Source organism: Amphiura filiformis, chromosome 11 (assembly GCF_039555335.1).
Source record: "Amphiura filiformis chromosome 11, Afil_fr2py, whole genome shotgun sequence".
Lineage (NCBI taxonomy): Eukaryota > Metazoa > Echinodermata > Ophiuroidea > Amphilepidida > Amphiuridae > Amphiura > Amphiura filiformis.
The window spans coordinates 14176194-14192921 of record NC_092638.1 but is presented as its reverse complement, the minus strand read 5'-3'; the positions used below and the strand labels follow the sequence as shown (position 1 = coordinate 14192921).

The 16728-nt window shown below is 37.7% G+C and overlaps 1 protein-coding gene across 2 annotated transcripts; it reads right to left on the bottom strand.

The window, feature by feature from the left end:
- Positions 1-4389: 4389 nt before the first annotated feature.
- Positions 4390-15122, bottom strand: LOC140164389 (enoyl-CoA delta isomerase 1, mitochondrial-like). Of its 2 annotated transcripts, XM_072187667.1 has the most exons (8): positions 14697-15116; positions 12620-12781; positions 11452-11579; positions 9210-9356; positions 7997-8095; positions 7579-7660; positions 6349-6465; positions 4393-4981 (listed from the first exon to the last, which is right to left on the bottom strand). In XM_072187667.1, the coding sequence occupies exons 1-8, from the start codon at positions 14704-14706 to the stop codon at positions 4794-4796; spliced, it is 933 nt and encodes a 310-aa protein (XP_072043768.1). In that variant the 5' UTR covers positions 14707-15116; the 3' UTR covers positions 4393-4793. The 2 variants fall into 2 exon arrangements, with proteins under 2 accessions (XP_072043769.1, XP_072043768.1); XM_072187668.1 differs by lacking the exon at positions 12620-12781 and having other exon boundaries at positions 4390-4981; positions 14697-15122.
- Positions 15123-16728: the final 1606 nt, after the last annotated feature.

Sequence of the window (16728 nt, the reverse complement as noted above, 5' to 3'; positions counted from 1 at the left end):
GGACAGTTACCATATAATGCATGTGCCGTAAAAAACAGTGATTTCTAAGAGTGACGTATTAAAAATTGCTTGTCCCAGCCCCCTCTCCACCCTTTTGGCCTGCCATGCCAGTCATTTTTCTGTACAATTAATACTTGTGATTATGTGATATTCATATCATAAAATTATGATAACACAAACCAAAGTTAGAAGAAACATTAGCTAAAAAGAGTTAATATTATATTCATGATCTGTACCTAGTGACTTCAGATCATGGATATAAGCTGATACATTACCTACATATATACTAAACATTTGCTGTGCAATAATTATGCCCCCCCACCTCCAGATAAAATTTACAAACGGCATGTGCCAAAAAGTGTTTGCCAGGCTCTCAGACTGCCAAAATTTACTTCCCCCAGCCTACCAAAATATCCGACCCCCTCATGCACATACCAAATATTTGGGTTCCCAATATGCAAACCTTAAAGAGGCATTTCGTGAACCACAGCCTCATCCCCCCCGGGCATCCCCCCACTTTTCCCAAAACAAGTTGAGATTTTTATACTACTGGAAACCTCTGGCTACATAATGTTTACGTACAAAAAATATCTTTAATACAGATGAACTTGTTCAGCAAAAATATTGTCAAATTTGGATCACATTCTGGCAGTGGGGATTTTTTTCTTCACTGAGTCAGTTATTTATCATGATTTTACACCAGACATGATCTTCAGTACAGAATTCAATTTATTTATCAATAGTTACAATCATTCCTACGGCCGCATCACAAATACTGACGTATTCGACATTTTAAACATTTTTGAAAAAATTGGTATGTTAGTTTGCTATGTTCTACTCTATATATTCACCAAAAATCATGCCTCAAAGTGGCTTAATTAGTAAGATATTAATTAATTTAATTATGACGTATTTACAAAACCTTGAAATGTCTGCATCACACAACGACGTATTTGCCGATCACCTATACTGCGCAAGCCCAGTATATCGTATCTGCAATTTTAAGAATTTGCCGTTTCACATACTGACGTATTTGCGCGACGTATTTGCGCGACTCTGTCAATACACGGCAAAATTGCTGTTTTGTCCTTTTCACATACTGACGTATTTGCGCAACTGTTTCACATACTAACGTATTTGCGCGACGTATTTGTCATTTGAACGGGGAAATTGACATTAGTCCTTTTCACATAGTGACGTATTTTATTTAATATTGATTTTTTGCAGAATAAGTTATGCTCTGATAGTGATAAGTGAATTATATTGAAAATATGGTATATTTGCAATACTGTTAAACTGGTTTTAATCGACAATAATATTTTAATCTTGATTATGCAGCAAATAAAAATCGCTAGATTTTCAAGTTCGATTTTCTCGAAATGCGTATTTTGCAAATACGTCAGTATGTGATACGGCCGATTATGTTACATACAATGCATATTTGTTCCATTAATCGCCCACGGCACTTAACAGTCATTTTGGGTAGGCATTTACTTTTTATAATGTTTACATACTTGTATACATAAAAATAGTCCAAAATATTGATTTCATGTTTAGACTGTTCCATATTTCGATGTGTAGTTGGATCCTGGACATAATGATGGAGGGCCATATATCAGTGTAGTAAAGTCGCTTTGTGGGCGCATATAGCAGCATGGGTGGTAAACTGAACAAATACGGTATATCATTTCTATGCCTATAAAAATATTCTTTGAACATTATTATGGTAATTAATCAAACTTATTTCTCATAATTATCTGTGGTTCCATCTTCTTTTATTTTAAAGTACAACATACTTTAACCAGATGCTTATTTTGTAAAGTAATTTCAATGACAAATTTAAATGCATGATTCTCTTGCTCTCAATTCAGTAATCCCAATGGAGCCTTGTTAGCGAATACAGGTAAATTGTGGTCTTTGGGTGACCTTCAATAATAAAAACAGCATATTAATACATCAATCCGGGAAGCATTTACTGTATTTGGCCCTCTATTGACAGAACCACAGATGTACCAGTGCGGGAAATTTAAATTTGTTCAATCAATTCATGATTGTATATTAAAAATCACTGTTGTGTACAATTCTGTATTGCATACTATAAACAAGTAATTGATGGAACCCCCCGCCTTGGAACACCACAGTTTTTATGTCGCAAACACCGCCGTAATGGCCTTGTCGGATCGGTGTATAAAAAATAAAAACACTTGGCTGTTTACTGAAGTATCTTTGGGTGCATGAGAGCATAACTGAACATTAGAAAAAAATTCGGACAGAACTGGTCATTGCATTAGGGGTGGTGCAATAATTATGTGTACCGGGGGGGGTACCTTCGACGTGCCAAAAAACCTTTGCCCCCCCCCCTTTGACGTGCCAAAAAATCTTTGCCCCCCTTACACATGCAAGATTTTTGGGAACCCCAATTTAAAACCTTAACATATAATGCGAGCGCAGCGAGCAGGAAATTTTGCATATTTGAACGTGTTTGTAACGTTTTCCTACACCTTTTTAGGGCGTAATATAGAAACGGTGCCCAAAATATCTGTGCCAAAAATTGCTTGCCCCTCCTTTCGACCTGCCAAAAATCGCTTGACCCCCCCCTTTCGACCTGCCAAAAATGCTTGCCCCCCCTTTTGGCCTGCCAAAAATCTTTGCCCCCCCCTATAATTCACCACTCCGGGGGTACACATAATTATTGCACCACCCCTTAAAGTATGGTGCTTAAAACAATAGGCAGCACAGTAACTTTTTTTGGGGGGAGGGGGAATTTTGACATTATTTCTTGTCAAATGATATCAACAGTATGGCCAGCCGAGAGGGGGGGGGGCAAGCGATTTTTGGCACACATTCATGGGGAGCCTTTTAAAAATAACACTCTAAAAAGGCTTAAGAAAACAGTACGGACACGCTTTAATATGCAAATTTTCCTGCTCGCTCTGCTCGCAACATATATCTAGACCATTTAAAGTTTGCAAATTGGGATCCAAAAAATTTGGCATGTGCAAGGGGGGGGGGGAAATATTTTTTGGGGGCAAAGAATTTTTGGGGGCCGATCTTTGGCAGGCTGAGGGGGGGGGGGGCAAGCGATTTTTGGCGGGCCGTTCAGAAATTTTACCCCCCCCCCCCCGGGGGGGAAAATAATTATTGCACAGCCCCTAATTAATTAAGATTTGTGTCCAGCTTATTTACTGTAGATGTCAGTTATACTACATAAAATATTCTAAAAGTGCAATCGAAATAAAAATCCTTTTACAAGGAAGAGCTTGGCCATTAGATTACCCAAACTTAAGGGCTCTGGTATAAGCGTTTGGACAGTATTTTTTGTGGGACATGTATGAGAATACATCATAGACATATCGAATTGCATTCCTTGTGATATCAAATAATTTTGATTTTTTGAAATTTGCAATATAATGCTCTCATGTCTCACAAAAAATACTGTCCAAATGCTCAAACCCCATCCCTTAATGAAATATATCAAACAATGAATACAAAGAACATACTACACACCACAGGGACTCGTACTGTAGCTGGTAGGCCTACAGTATTTGGTTATGTGAAGTCAGCACTGGTAAATGACATGTATGGAGAATAGTGTAGTTTGGAATTGATGGATCTCTGAAATTGGGCTATTCCATTTAAAATCCACACTACCCCTGTGGAGATTTTGGAAGTATCTTCCACAGAAGGAGTATGAATTTCAAATGGAATGGGCACACTTATTAAAGCAGCTCCATTTGAATGTCATGCACCCTTTGAGTAAGATTCAACCTTCCGTGCAGAGGGAGGGAGAGGGGGAGTTTCAAATGGAGCTGCCTAACATGTTCATTCCATTTGAAATTCCTACTCCCCCTGTGGAAGCTATTTCCAAAATCTTCCACAGGGGGGGGGGTGTGGATTTTAAATGGAATAGCCCAATGTTTCCTTCACATGTTTATGTCCAGAATTGATATTTAAGTTAATCTTACAGCATTTATATTAGAGTCCAAGTTTACCGTTTTCTAAAATCGACTTTCCGTGTTGTAATCTGTGTTGTAAAATTTGTAAATCCGTGTCATGAATAAAGCTTAAAATGTATAAACAATGATATTAATGTCACAATAAAGTGTTCAATGTCGCGATCAATATGCTCTGATTGGAATATTCTCACGATAATGGACAGACTATTACGATGTTTGGAGGGATATTCGCTACTTGCACGGTTCCGCCATTATGCACTATGTGCGGGGAGAACCTCGAACTGGCAGCATACATGAATGGGAATTGAACTAGTCATATAACATTCTGTGTAAGGTTACATAATTCTTCCTTTCATGTATGCTGCCAGTTCGAGGCTCTCCCCGCATATAGTGCATAATGGCGGAACCGTGCAAGTAGCGAATAGGGGGTTCATGCCTTGGCAATATACTTTTATTTCGGTATTATTGAACAGTATTTTTATCATAAAAATTGACATACACAGCTCATGATTGTTTTTAACATTTTTATTTCTCTTATCTTTTAACAATTTTGTCACATCATACAAAATGTCATTTTCTGTGTTGTACCTCTTATTCCGTGATTTTCTTCCGTTTTCCGTAAAACGGAAAACTTCGGACTCTAATTTATATAAAAATAGTTGGTTGTCTCGTAATTGTACTATTTTGTTCCAACAGATTTGAACTACATCCATTACTTCACCTGTTTTTCCTTTTTTTACAGCCATGCTTGCATTGCTTTGGCATGACTATTGGCCATAAAATATCATGAATGTAATGTTAAAAAAATAAGAATACAATCAGCATTTCTTATCATTGCTAACTATGTGTGGCCTTTTTAGTGCCTCTTGCTTTAGACAAAGTTTCCATGTAGCGACCTATGTTTTTCTGAACACCGCCACTGCTCATAAACATGCTCATTAGATCACATTCAGTTTCACGGTTCTTGTTAAATTTTTCTATCGCTTGATTTCGTAACATCTGTTTGGTCAGTTCCCGTGCCATGTCTAGGAAAGAAGAAGCAATGAGAAATACATAATGGTCAATTACTTTAATATAATAATTTGATACAACTGAAGAGTAATTTTCCATGATTGGTGTAAACTGATTTGGCGAAATTATGTTGGAATCTAATAGAATGGGTATACTTTGTACTATCATTTTCTTCAGAAGGAGGAATCCCAAATTTACAAAAAGTCGGCGTCAATCAAATTGTGACCTCCCCTATTTTGGCAATAACAATTTTATGACCCCCCACCACCGATACACCTTATCCCCTAAACAGGCTAAAATTGTATTGAAATCAGTCTTTTTGAATAAAATTAAACACATATCTGTGGTCATCAAAAATGGTATGCCCCCCTCCCCCCTATTTTTCTTTCCAAAAATTTATTACCTCCCATATATTTGGGACACCCCCCCCCCTTTCCGAAGAAAATGATAACCCCTCTTAGTTTATAATTGGCAAAAATTAATAGGAATTTAATACTCTGTGCATCAATAAAATCCCAACTTACACTTGCGTAAATTTAAATACATGTAACTATGTGCCAGTCACACATTATGCAAATCCAAACTAGTAAAGGTGCTGCTCTCAAATGCACATGTGCCATTCTAACTTGATTGATTCTACAGTAGAAAATCAAGCTTGTCTTATCGGGTTTTTTTTAGTATTATCAGAGCTTGTATTAATGAGTTTCCACTGTATATATCACTCCACGATTTTGTGAGTTTTTGCCAAACAAACAATGCAATTTTTGCCAAAGCTCACTACCATTTGCAAGATGCTGTGAACTACCAAATCGCAACAGTTTAAAATAGTTGCTATTTGCTGACCTTATACATGTATGTATTTATCAATGAAGTACACCAAAGAGTATCTACTCCACTATATCTCTGTGTGTACATCTGCATGTAATACATAGTGCTAAAAAATGGGCAAACCTAATGCTCACACTTAATATGCAAATTATAATTCAATTTCGAGCTCTTGTTGACAAACACTATTTGAGGTACACTATTTGCCATCCATGAGTGACCAAGGCCCGTACGCAGAAATTTTTTTTGGGGGGTGCTGATTTTGAAAAAAGTGGACCTTTTTTCAAGGGGTGTGATTTTGTGAAAAGTGGACTTTCTTCCCAAAATTTGGGCCTTTTTGGACAAAAAAAGCATAAAAACAAGACTTTTTTTTGCTCGCTACACTCACAAATTCTAAAATTTTGGGACTTTTGGTATACTTTTGCAAATTTGGGGAGGTACTGCCGCCGTCCCGCACCCGCTGTGTACGGGCCTGGATTTACCATAGTAGTCTCATAGTCTTTTGAGTCAGTACTCTTTGGGAAAAACACCGACCAGTTCAACAGAAATAACCTACCTGGTATTTTTAGCCATTTTTGCATTTCCTCCCTAGCAATACTTTCTATACTCTCTTGGGGAACAACTTTGTCTACCAAGCCAACGGACTGAGCTTCTTCTGGATTGAACATTGTACCTACACCATATAGAACAAAAATACATTCTAAGACAGGTCTGATATATATTTGCATATGTGTAATACCATAAACGTTTGCCTAATGGTGCACCTGGGCTCCTTTGCCTTGGAGTAAATTTCATGTACAAATAGAGAGCTCCCTCCTCTAAAATTCCCAACAAGAATTAAGAGTATTTGCTGGGGATTTTTATGGGAGAGCACTTTTAGTTTGTGTCTAAAATCCAGTTATGTCAAGGGAGCCCATAGCACCATTAGGCAAATGTTTACGGTATGCTTATGCTGCTAAGGTTTGGCCATATGTAAACAGCCAAAGTTGGCTAAGAAAAAATGTGAATGTGTTGTGGTTGGTTTTCCACAAGATGCTAGCTTCACTATCAGTCCCTTTCTAATTTTGAACCAAACAAATGAGGTATAAAAAAAAATCACTATTTCATTCATTCCTGTGCCCATATCGCCAATGCATCAATCGCTAATGAGGTTGATGTTATAATGAACATATATTCTGCAGATTCCTGCATGGAATGCATAAAGATGACCTGTTATACATTAAAGAATGCACATCCATTTTTATGACAATGATTATAAAAGATATTCCAGTGATTCTGAAGTTTGATTACCGTCATTTCTTGACAAAGGAAGGCAGTCATTGGTCCTAAAATTTGTTGAAAACAGCAATGTTTTGTTGCCCTCCTGAACATTTCACATTTTTCAGATACAATGTTTTGTCATTACATTGAGGATAAAGACAGATTACAAGAAGTGACAAGTGCAAATAAACAGTGGCATAGCTATAGGGGCAAGGGAGGGCATGTGCCCTGTGTACAGTCTCAGGGGGCACCAAATTGATCCAGATCAATTCTGCTCCCCCAAGTCAAAATTTGTACATGCTTCTGACACATTTTTCAACACAAATAGTCATTTGAAAGACCATTTTAAGACCTAAATAAGAACTTGATTATATGGGCCAAATAAATGTTATTTTTGCACATTTTCATGAGCAATTGTTTTAGAAACGGAGGGACCAATCTGTATCCTTGCCCTAACCCCGGCTACGCCACTGCAAATAAAACAAATGAATGAAACACAGTACACAGAATGTGATATCATTATTACCTAGTTGTAAAGCTACTTCTGCTTGCCTTTGTCCTATGGTACTAACCATCATATCTTTAAGCCACTGTGTTGCAACCATTCCCTGTGGGTATGATTAAATAAAATAAGATTTTAATTAAGTTTCCAAAAGTTGAACTGACTTTCGTGCAAAAACTAACCTAATTTAGTTTTGGCTATATTTTCTTGATTTGGATGGCTTTCCTCACTAAACGCCAATGGCGATCAAGGGCTGGACCGCTGCAGTCATCTTCTTTATCTTTAGCAGTCAAGTTAGCTGAATCGAAAATGCATTAGACTATGGTGCAAGAGGTTGCGGGTTCAAACCCTGGCGGTGGTTTAATACACTCTCGTGGAAAATTGAGTTTTGAAGACTACATGAATGACAGAATAAGAGAGAAAATAATTTGGTTATACTTACAAGTTTGACTTCATTCAGTCCTGTAGTATATTTGCCAGCAGCCATGATTCTGTAGTCACATGCCATAGCCATAAGACAACCACCTGCTGGACTGTTACCCTACATAAAAAAATATGAAGTCAACCTGCCTATCCATTCAAGAGATACAGCATCCGGAGGTACGGACATTGCAAAAACAATATATCCTTGCGGTGGATGCATAAAAAGTATTAGCAATACGTTTATTAACAGCATATTGTACTGACAAGAAACATATGATATCACTGACTAGTTAGTGTTCTTGTGTCAAGCATGTCACGTCAGTAATTTGCGAGTAATTTATACCAGTCATTGTCCTTGATGACATTGCACATCCCAGTTCCAGCAGTGCAAACTCTGCTCAGCTGACTCTAGCAGGTCTGCTGGGCAATATGGGGCATTGACTTGACACGCTGGTTTACGCCACTCATACTCGGCTGTTCCTAGCCTGAAAGTAGGATGGCGTGCCCAATCTCTGATGATGATTTAATTATATCTCTGAGGGAAGCGTGACCGTTGAGATCCCTTAAAACCGGTTTAACCCACCAGAGTCTGGTCCTAAAGTCCAGAGACCTCAGAGAATTGTTTGATGCCTATACCCAAGACAAGGAGATATGCAGTTCAAGAACCTAAGACACCTTCAAAGAGGCATATAATGGAGTGCTCATCTGTATAAGGGTGAAATAAGGCTCCGAAGGTGACTGAGCTGGTGCTCTACCAATGAATTACTTCTCATAATTATATTCATCATATACCATTTTAGCCTGTTAATTCAATGGCCTTCCCCTAGAATTTCCTACAGCCCTGATGGATATTGTTAACTTATAAGTCATGCCTCTGAATAGGAATGGGAATAATTTGACATAATTTGGCATATTTTGTTCATCAAGCCTTTGACGGTGCCGTCATATTTGCAATACACTCCCCTGAATAAACTTGACATTGCTTCCCTATTGTATAAAATGTCTACATTTTACTACATATATACGCTGTCGTAATGCACGTTAGAATATCACCGTTGCTAGGTCAACTGGATCATGCTTTCTTTGTTATGAACTGCTGATTGAAATGATCACAACACAAGGCCTATGGCAATATGGCATATCATTATTCAGAACAGGTGTATGAGCCCAGGCTTGGAGCAGTAACCAATGGTTACTATAAACATGCACTACAACAATGAATTGGCACTCACATTTATTGCAGCAATTAGCACAAGAGGTGATCCATAGAGTTTGAGCCACAAGTTCTGGAGTTGAATCCAAAACTTCCGTATGTAATCTGAATCCCTCTGGTACAACTCTGTAATATCCAAGCCTGCTGTAAATATACCAGGGTTTGCCTGAAATTACAATTACATAAGTAATTATGTTAATAAAATTAAAATGAGGTACATTGTGATGTAAGATAATATAGGGTCCACAACTTATAAGTTCCCCCCTAAATACAATTTTAAATAAATTGAAAAATATTTGACAAAATGCGTAAAAAGGTATGGGTAGCTGTATTTGTTTTACACACATGGACCAAATTACAGCGTCACACATTATTGCGTTCAGTCACAATGGTTCATTATGTAAAAAAAAGAGACTGTTTTAAACAGTGTTAAAAGTTGCATCTGAGTCCATAGGAGTCAGCTTGCAAACAATACAGTAGGCCAGGTCTATTCATGTGTTTTTTAAAGAAAACCTGACTGCTATGGACTCACGAGCAACTTTTAAAACAACCTCTTTTCTTACACAATTAACCATTGTGACTGAACGCAATGTCGTGTGACACTATAAATTGGTCCACATATGTAAAACAAATAAGGCTGATATCTTTTTACATTTTTACATTTCGTAAAATATTTTTTGACTTATTAGAATCAGGGGGGAACTTATAAGTTGTGGACCGTATATGTTTTGACAATGTTGTTCTTGGTTATATGTCAGTTTGCTTCACTGACTTGGTTACTGAGCTAATGCTTGTTATCAATAAACATCTGAGGTGCATTGGCATAGCCAGTTGGGGCCGGTGCCCCCCACCCCCCTTATCTTGACCATTGATCATAGGCCTTTAGTACATGATGGACCTGTGGGGGACAAATTGAGGTCAACAAAAGACAATTTTGTGTGCATTTCTTATGCATGGTGAAGAAACAAATTATACATGTCAGTGGTGTAGCCAAGGGGGCCAGGCAAAGGGGGCAGCTTCTCCCTTGTGATGAGAAGTCTCCCCCCCCCCCCGCAGGCCATTTTTGTACTTGTTAGCCCATTTTTACCATTTTCGTCAAAGTTTGCCCCCCCCTTGAAAGTTGCCTCCCCTTTTGCCCACCTTCTGAAAAAGTGCTGGCTACACCACTGCATGTTGCCTAAATCTGTGTGTATACATTGCCGCATAAGTTAATAGTATATAAACGTGTGTTGAAAATGTTTTGGAAAAGTTTTGCTCCTTAACATGCCTACTTTTGAGATTTTGAGCACACTGGGCAAAGAAAATTGAGTTCAATAATTCACAACTTCCCCCCCCCCCATGGTTCCGAAAACCTGGCTGCGCAATACACATGCTGAGGTATATCAGAGAAGATGTAAGGAAGAGGAGGTTGATCCAGCTATCCTCAAACAAACTATGTGTGAGACCGCTCATTCAAAGTAAATGATGAATCACCCTATTTAGCCGCTTAACAATAGAATACTACAATGGGGTTTGAACCCGGAACGGGTGTGTTACACGCAACTACTTTTAGGGATAGGTCATAGATTGCATGTCATCGTACCATGCATACCATACAAGCAGGCCCTGTCATCCAGTCAGATTTCAGATAAAATATGACTGAAGTTCCATGATAAATTACAATTTTCGTCGCTTGTTGTCACTTTCAGCCTCTATCATTTGTGATAGAGGATGTTGGCAATTATCAGAATATCTTTATTAGGTTTACAGGAAATGACCGGAAAATACATAAAAACTTGAAAATAGAAATGATCAACAATCATCAATTCTCTAAAAAATCCTAAAAATTTCTTCTTTAGAAATGTATAATATTAACAAAAAAGGCGGACTTGGGGGGAAATTTTACAACACTCGATTTCTTTCTTGTATTATCCACTTGTGGTATCCCATCCAAGCAGGAGGTCCTTAATACACACGTTTCATACTTTTCAACAAACTCTCTATAGAAACATTCGAAATATTTCCAATTCTGGAGTGAAAATCGGTCGACCATGAGCGGTCTCACACATCACATCAAAGGCTACTGCAAGTGGACGTCTAACTACTTGAGAAAAAAGGACTATGAATAGGTGTAACCGGATTACCTACGGGATTATCTCAAGTATATAATTCCATTAACCCTCCTCTTCCTTACATCTTCTCTGGGTATATGTATTTATATTAGAACCATCCTAGCACAATAACAAATTACATGTTGCAAATAACCTCAAGTACAAACTTACCGATGTTAATATGGCACCTCTGTAGGACTCATTGTTTTCCAAGTTTTCAAGTGCTAAGTTTAGTTCCATCATCATATCTGAGTTCAGGCTATTAACTGGTTTACGATCCATACGTACCCATGCTAGACCTATGTGATGGGAAAAACAGCGTAGTCATTTGGCATATGTGACCAGTGCAGCTCTGACAAAACCAGGTCCAAGTCACAGTTTTGACATTTCATGATTTGAATTAAAATGGAAGCACCATCAACAAGCTTTAAAATGATACCATTATTATACAAATAGCATCAATACTTTTCAAGATATGGATAATTTTGTAAAATGATACTTTGATATTTTGGCCAAATTACTACTGAGTAATGGGCCAATTAGTTTCCTGCCTTACACATGATTGGATATACCGGGATTATGATAGTTCAACAGTTGTTTATTGAAACCTCTTTTATTTTCAAGGATTTGAAAGTCCACTTACATGTAGTTCCACAGTCAAATACCACCAAATTAAGAATTCCAAAATTTGATATTTTTTTATGGGAATGTCATCTTTAAAAGCCTATTACTCAAAAACATATCTGGCGACTTGTTCTGGGTTTTTTTGGAGCTGGTCACATATGTATAGCAAACTTGATCCCGATACTCACAGGGGTAACAAATACACATACATGTGTTATTTGTAGCAGCAACATCTGAACAGCATAGCTGAATATAAACAATGTGTAGGCCTATCATGGTATTAAAGCAATAATTGTGATATTTCCATAAGAAAAGGAATTGTATTTATTTTCCACGAAATTTTAGTTTTCACTGCACTGTCATTAACATGCCCCCTTTTAATTTTGAAAAAAATTGCTGTTTAATTCCAGCGCATATATTTGCTGTACATTTACAGTTTTATGCGCATTGCATACCGGTATAGTGTTCAACCATAATAATTCAGCAACATATCCTCAGTACTTTGTCTTGAGTTTTGCAGGGTATATTAATTACCGGTACTAAACTACATTATTCAAGTAAAAATTTTGAAAAACGTAAACGAACGTCCTCCTCAACCAATGTTACAGTGTTGCTTTAAGTGACTGAGGTCTTGCCGTTTGAGGTGAGTGATTGTGCACCTTGAGGCGAAAGTTTATTTAGGGTTTGATCCACAAAGGGTATTTAAGAGTGATACCTTCTACACTAGAATCTCTTTCTACTTGTACATAGTTGGCTCTTTCAGTAAACCATCTGTTTACTTGTGTTTGAACTCCCGATACTGAGGTTGAAGACAGTAAAATCCTTGATGATCTCAGATTTTTGATACAACAAGGAATGACCCTTGAAAACATCAGACCTGAAACAAATAAAAGTATGCATGTATAATTATGTAGATGAATGTTTTATATTTTTACGGTTTCAGTCATCCTGGAGACAATCTTGTTGCTTCATAGTCTTTTGCTCTCAACTTGAAGTTGAATTACATGTAACTTTTATGTGATGAGACAGCAGTGTGCATTTGATCAATTTGCACTCCAGAATTGTTGAAAAATATGAAACATGTGGGTTAAGGACTGCTGCTTGAAGCTTGGATTGCATGAATACCACATGAGGATACTACAAAAGGAAAATAGTTTTGTAAAATATTATAAAAAATCTGGGTATTTCCATAAGGTGACTTTTTCAATATCGCCCTCATTAAATGTCAAAGTAGACCTACATTGTAATGCCAATCTGCAATCAAACAATTTAGGCCGCAATGCATGCAATTAATCAATAGACAATAGGGTCACTTGCACCGGGAATAGTTGTTGAAACTCAACGGTATACATTGCGCTTGTTGCAAGTCCGTGTGTTGTGCAGTACATTTTGTATTCAGTGTCTGCAGCTGCAAGTATACGTGTATGTGGTTCGTGGCCGTCATACTCTAGTTCCAGTAACTGTAACTCGGTATCTTTATTTAACATTATGACATAATCGGATAATGTCAGTAGGCCTATGTTGAAGGATCCAAATGGAATCTTTGGAGGACAGAAGACTCAAGACAGATTTGATAGACACTTATAAATTCCTTCATGGGTATTACAAGACTGATGCTGACAAGTTCTTCTCCCTCCCCCACAAAAGTCTCAGAGGCCATTCCATGAAATTATTCCAAAGGCGTTCCAAAACACAACTTGCAAACCACTTCTACTCAAACAGGGTGGTAAAGCATTGGAACCAATTACCAGAGCAAGTAGTGACTGCACCCACTGTGGCATCTTTTAAGAAGAATTTGAGAGTCGATCCTGCCGATAGGAATGAAGGACTAATCTACCAAGTATACCAAGTAAGTAAGTATAGGACCGAAGACATGCAGGCAGGTCACATCATACTAGACGTTCGCCTTTCGTATCTCTTTCCTTGTTGGAAAGGTATAACGTTGAGGAGATAGGAACATGTACAGAAGATCCGGGACCTACTCTGCCATTTTTGGTAACGGTACATGAACACGGTCTTTTGTGCCTATGTAAATTAGTCATTGTGTAAAGCTGTGTTAGACTTGTGTTTATACCCAGACTGAATCATTGTCGCTAACTACACAAGTTATGTGTGCAATTTTAGAGAACGTTGACCGACAGACGGTGTCAATATAGGCCTACGTGTCGCCTTTGAAAAACAGCGAATCATGCGCATGCTCAGCAGGCAAATACGACGGCGATTTAGTACACTGACCATGCGTGCGATTCAGGTTTCTCCAAAAGCGATTGAGTATAAATGCATCTTTAGAAATGACCGGCGATTGTGTGTTCTCAAGTGGGTTTTATCATGTTAATTAGTGACCTCGATCAAGCATTGAAATGCTGTCATTTTTTGTACTGGATCGTTCAAGCATCTCCAACAATTTTTTCAATGTAAGTGCCTCTGGCCCTAGTAGAAGTAAAAACGGATACTATGGCCAGAGTTCTAGGGCTACATCATACCTCAGCCTCACATCCAGAAGTGGACTTTGCTGAGTATCAGCGTAGATGTAGATGTAGGTCTAGTCATACTCATGCTGGTCACTGGTGGTTTAATACGTTACGTTGAGCATCGATTATTTACCAGGATTCTCCCCTGCTATAACAATCGATACGGCAATATTGATGTCTATAGACATACCTCTTAGACATACCTTAGATGCCACACCTTCACCTTCTTCTGAGATGATAATAGTGTGGCAGGGTTTGGGGGGCTTTTTTGCCCATATGGTTAGATAACCCGGCCTCACTATACAAGATATATTAACTTACCTGGTAACATGTTTCCACTCTTTTAGATACAATTTCTCGAAGCTTACTTCATCAGATTCGCCTACTTCTCCGACTAATAACAGAGAGTTGATATTCTTGAGAGGGCACTCTATTCACGTGGTTTCCTTTCCAACGCTAAAAGATCACGAATTTTCTTGGTTTGCAAATGAAAAGTGTCCGCACTATCGATTGATTACGTAACTGTTATGAATAATTTATTAGGTTTTTCAATGCAATCGCCTCGACCCATTAATACATATTATCTGTATTATCAAAGTACTTGGAATAGCAATCCGGTGAGTTCACTGAACTACGCCCTAATACTGATGGAGTTTTAATGGCGTTTAATGGCGCTAATCCTCTCCATACACAGATGAACAAATACAATAGATGAAGGTCAACACGTATGACCTCCTATGTGACATGTTATATGTGATATACAAAAACCTGAATATCATAAAGATCAGTATTCGTTTGTGCATATGAACTGCACATTTACGTTGCTAGATATTACTCATTACATTACGTTTGGGAATTGGAAAGAACCTTCTGATAAATCATGCATGACTCAATTACAAATCTCTACATCCCTTTCTTCTTGTCTATTGATATTTTGAATAGTGTTTATCTTTCCCTAATAGATAGCGCCCTGATCGATTCTTCCTGCATATCAATATGCTTCATTTACATTACATTACAGAGATCGGACACTAATCCCTACCATAACAAACCATGTATAGACTCTACATGCAAATACAGGTGATATAACAGGTCTATATTACAAGTTTAGATTAGTAAACTATGATCTATTTGCAAGTATTATATTGATTGAGCAGGAAAGATTTGATACTATTTTTTTGTATAGTAGTCTAGTTGCCGGCGTGCGTTATTTCTCTCTGCAACCATAATGGGCCACAATGCGATAACACATAGTACATACATGTAATTAATAGGCCTATGAGGCTAGATATAACACGAGTTTATTACCATTATTATTTCCTCTTACTTAATAAAATAAAAAGAAATCGATAGAATTAAAATTCTATAACGGTTTACCTGGGGTTCGAACCCACAACCTTTGTATCCATAGTCGAATGCCTACACGACTGTGCTATGATTCGTTGTGCCAGAAAGGTGTTTGTTTATGATACTTATTGATTACGGAATAAACTGCATACACACAATATACTATTACTAGTATAATAAATACGAATATAATCCTAACCCTAACCCTAACCCTAACCCCTAACCCTAACCCCTAACCCTAACCCCTAACCCCTAACCCCTAACCCTAACCCCTAACCCTAAGACCTTAACCCTAAGACCCTAACCCTGACAATAATGAACCTTGCCTCGGACTATGCGGTTAGTGATATATTGCGGCCCATTATGGTTGCAGAAAGAAATTATTTATGTCCTCTTTTGCACAATTACTGTATTTTTGTGGGACCTGAATTTCAAATTTTTATGATGATGACATAGACTCGCTTGCCAGTCCTATATACGCCGTACCTATGTATATTGAGGACTGGCTTACGCCATTTTGGATGTCAAGGGGAAATACACACTTAACGATTTGCGCCGGTTAGAAACTTGAAAAAAAATCTTTAAAATGTCATCAATGTATATAAATGTGGTACCAACTGTATTGTGCTTGATAATTTAAGACTCGGTTGAAACAAAATTAAGGATCGAAAGCATTTAAGTGTCCAAAAGGCAAAATTATCGTCAAAGTTCTGCCGAAATCGGCACCCTTGCGAAGGGTTCAGAATTCGAATCGGGAACGAAAATATCCGATCTTTGCGATCAAAAACACAAAATTACAACTTTAAACATACTATTGGCAAAAGACATTATTACCAAACAATATAGAATAGAAAATTTCACATCATTTTCTCAAAATAATGAAAAAATGTGCTCACTAGACATCGAAAAAGTACGCAATCCAATTCCCGTTCAAACGCGTGGGAAACTGAAAGTGCATAATCGTGACTAATGATGACATGTATGATGCAAACTCATAGGTGTTGTG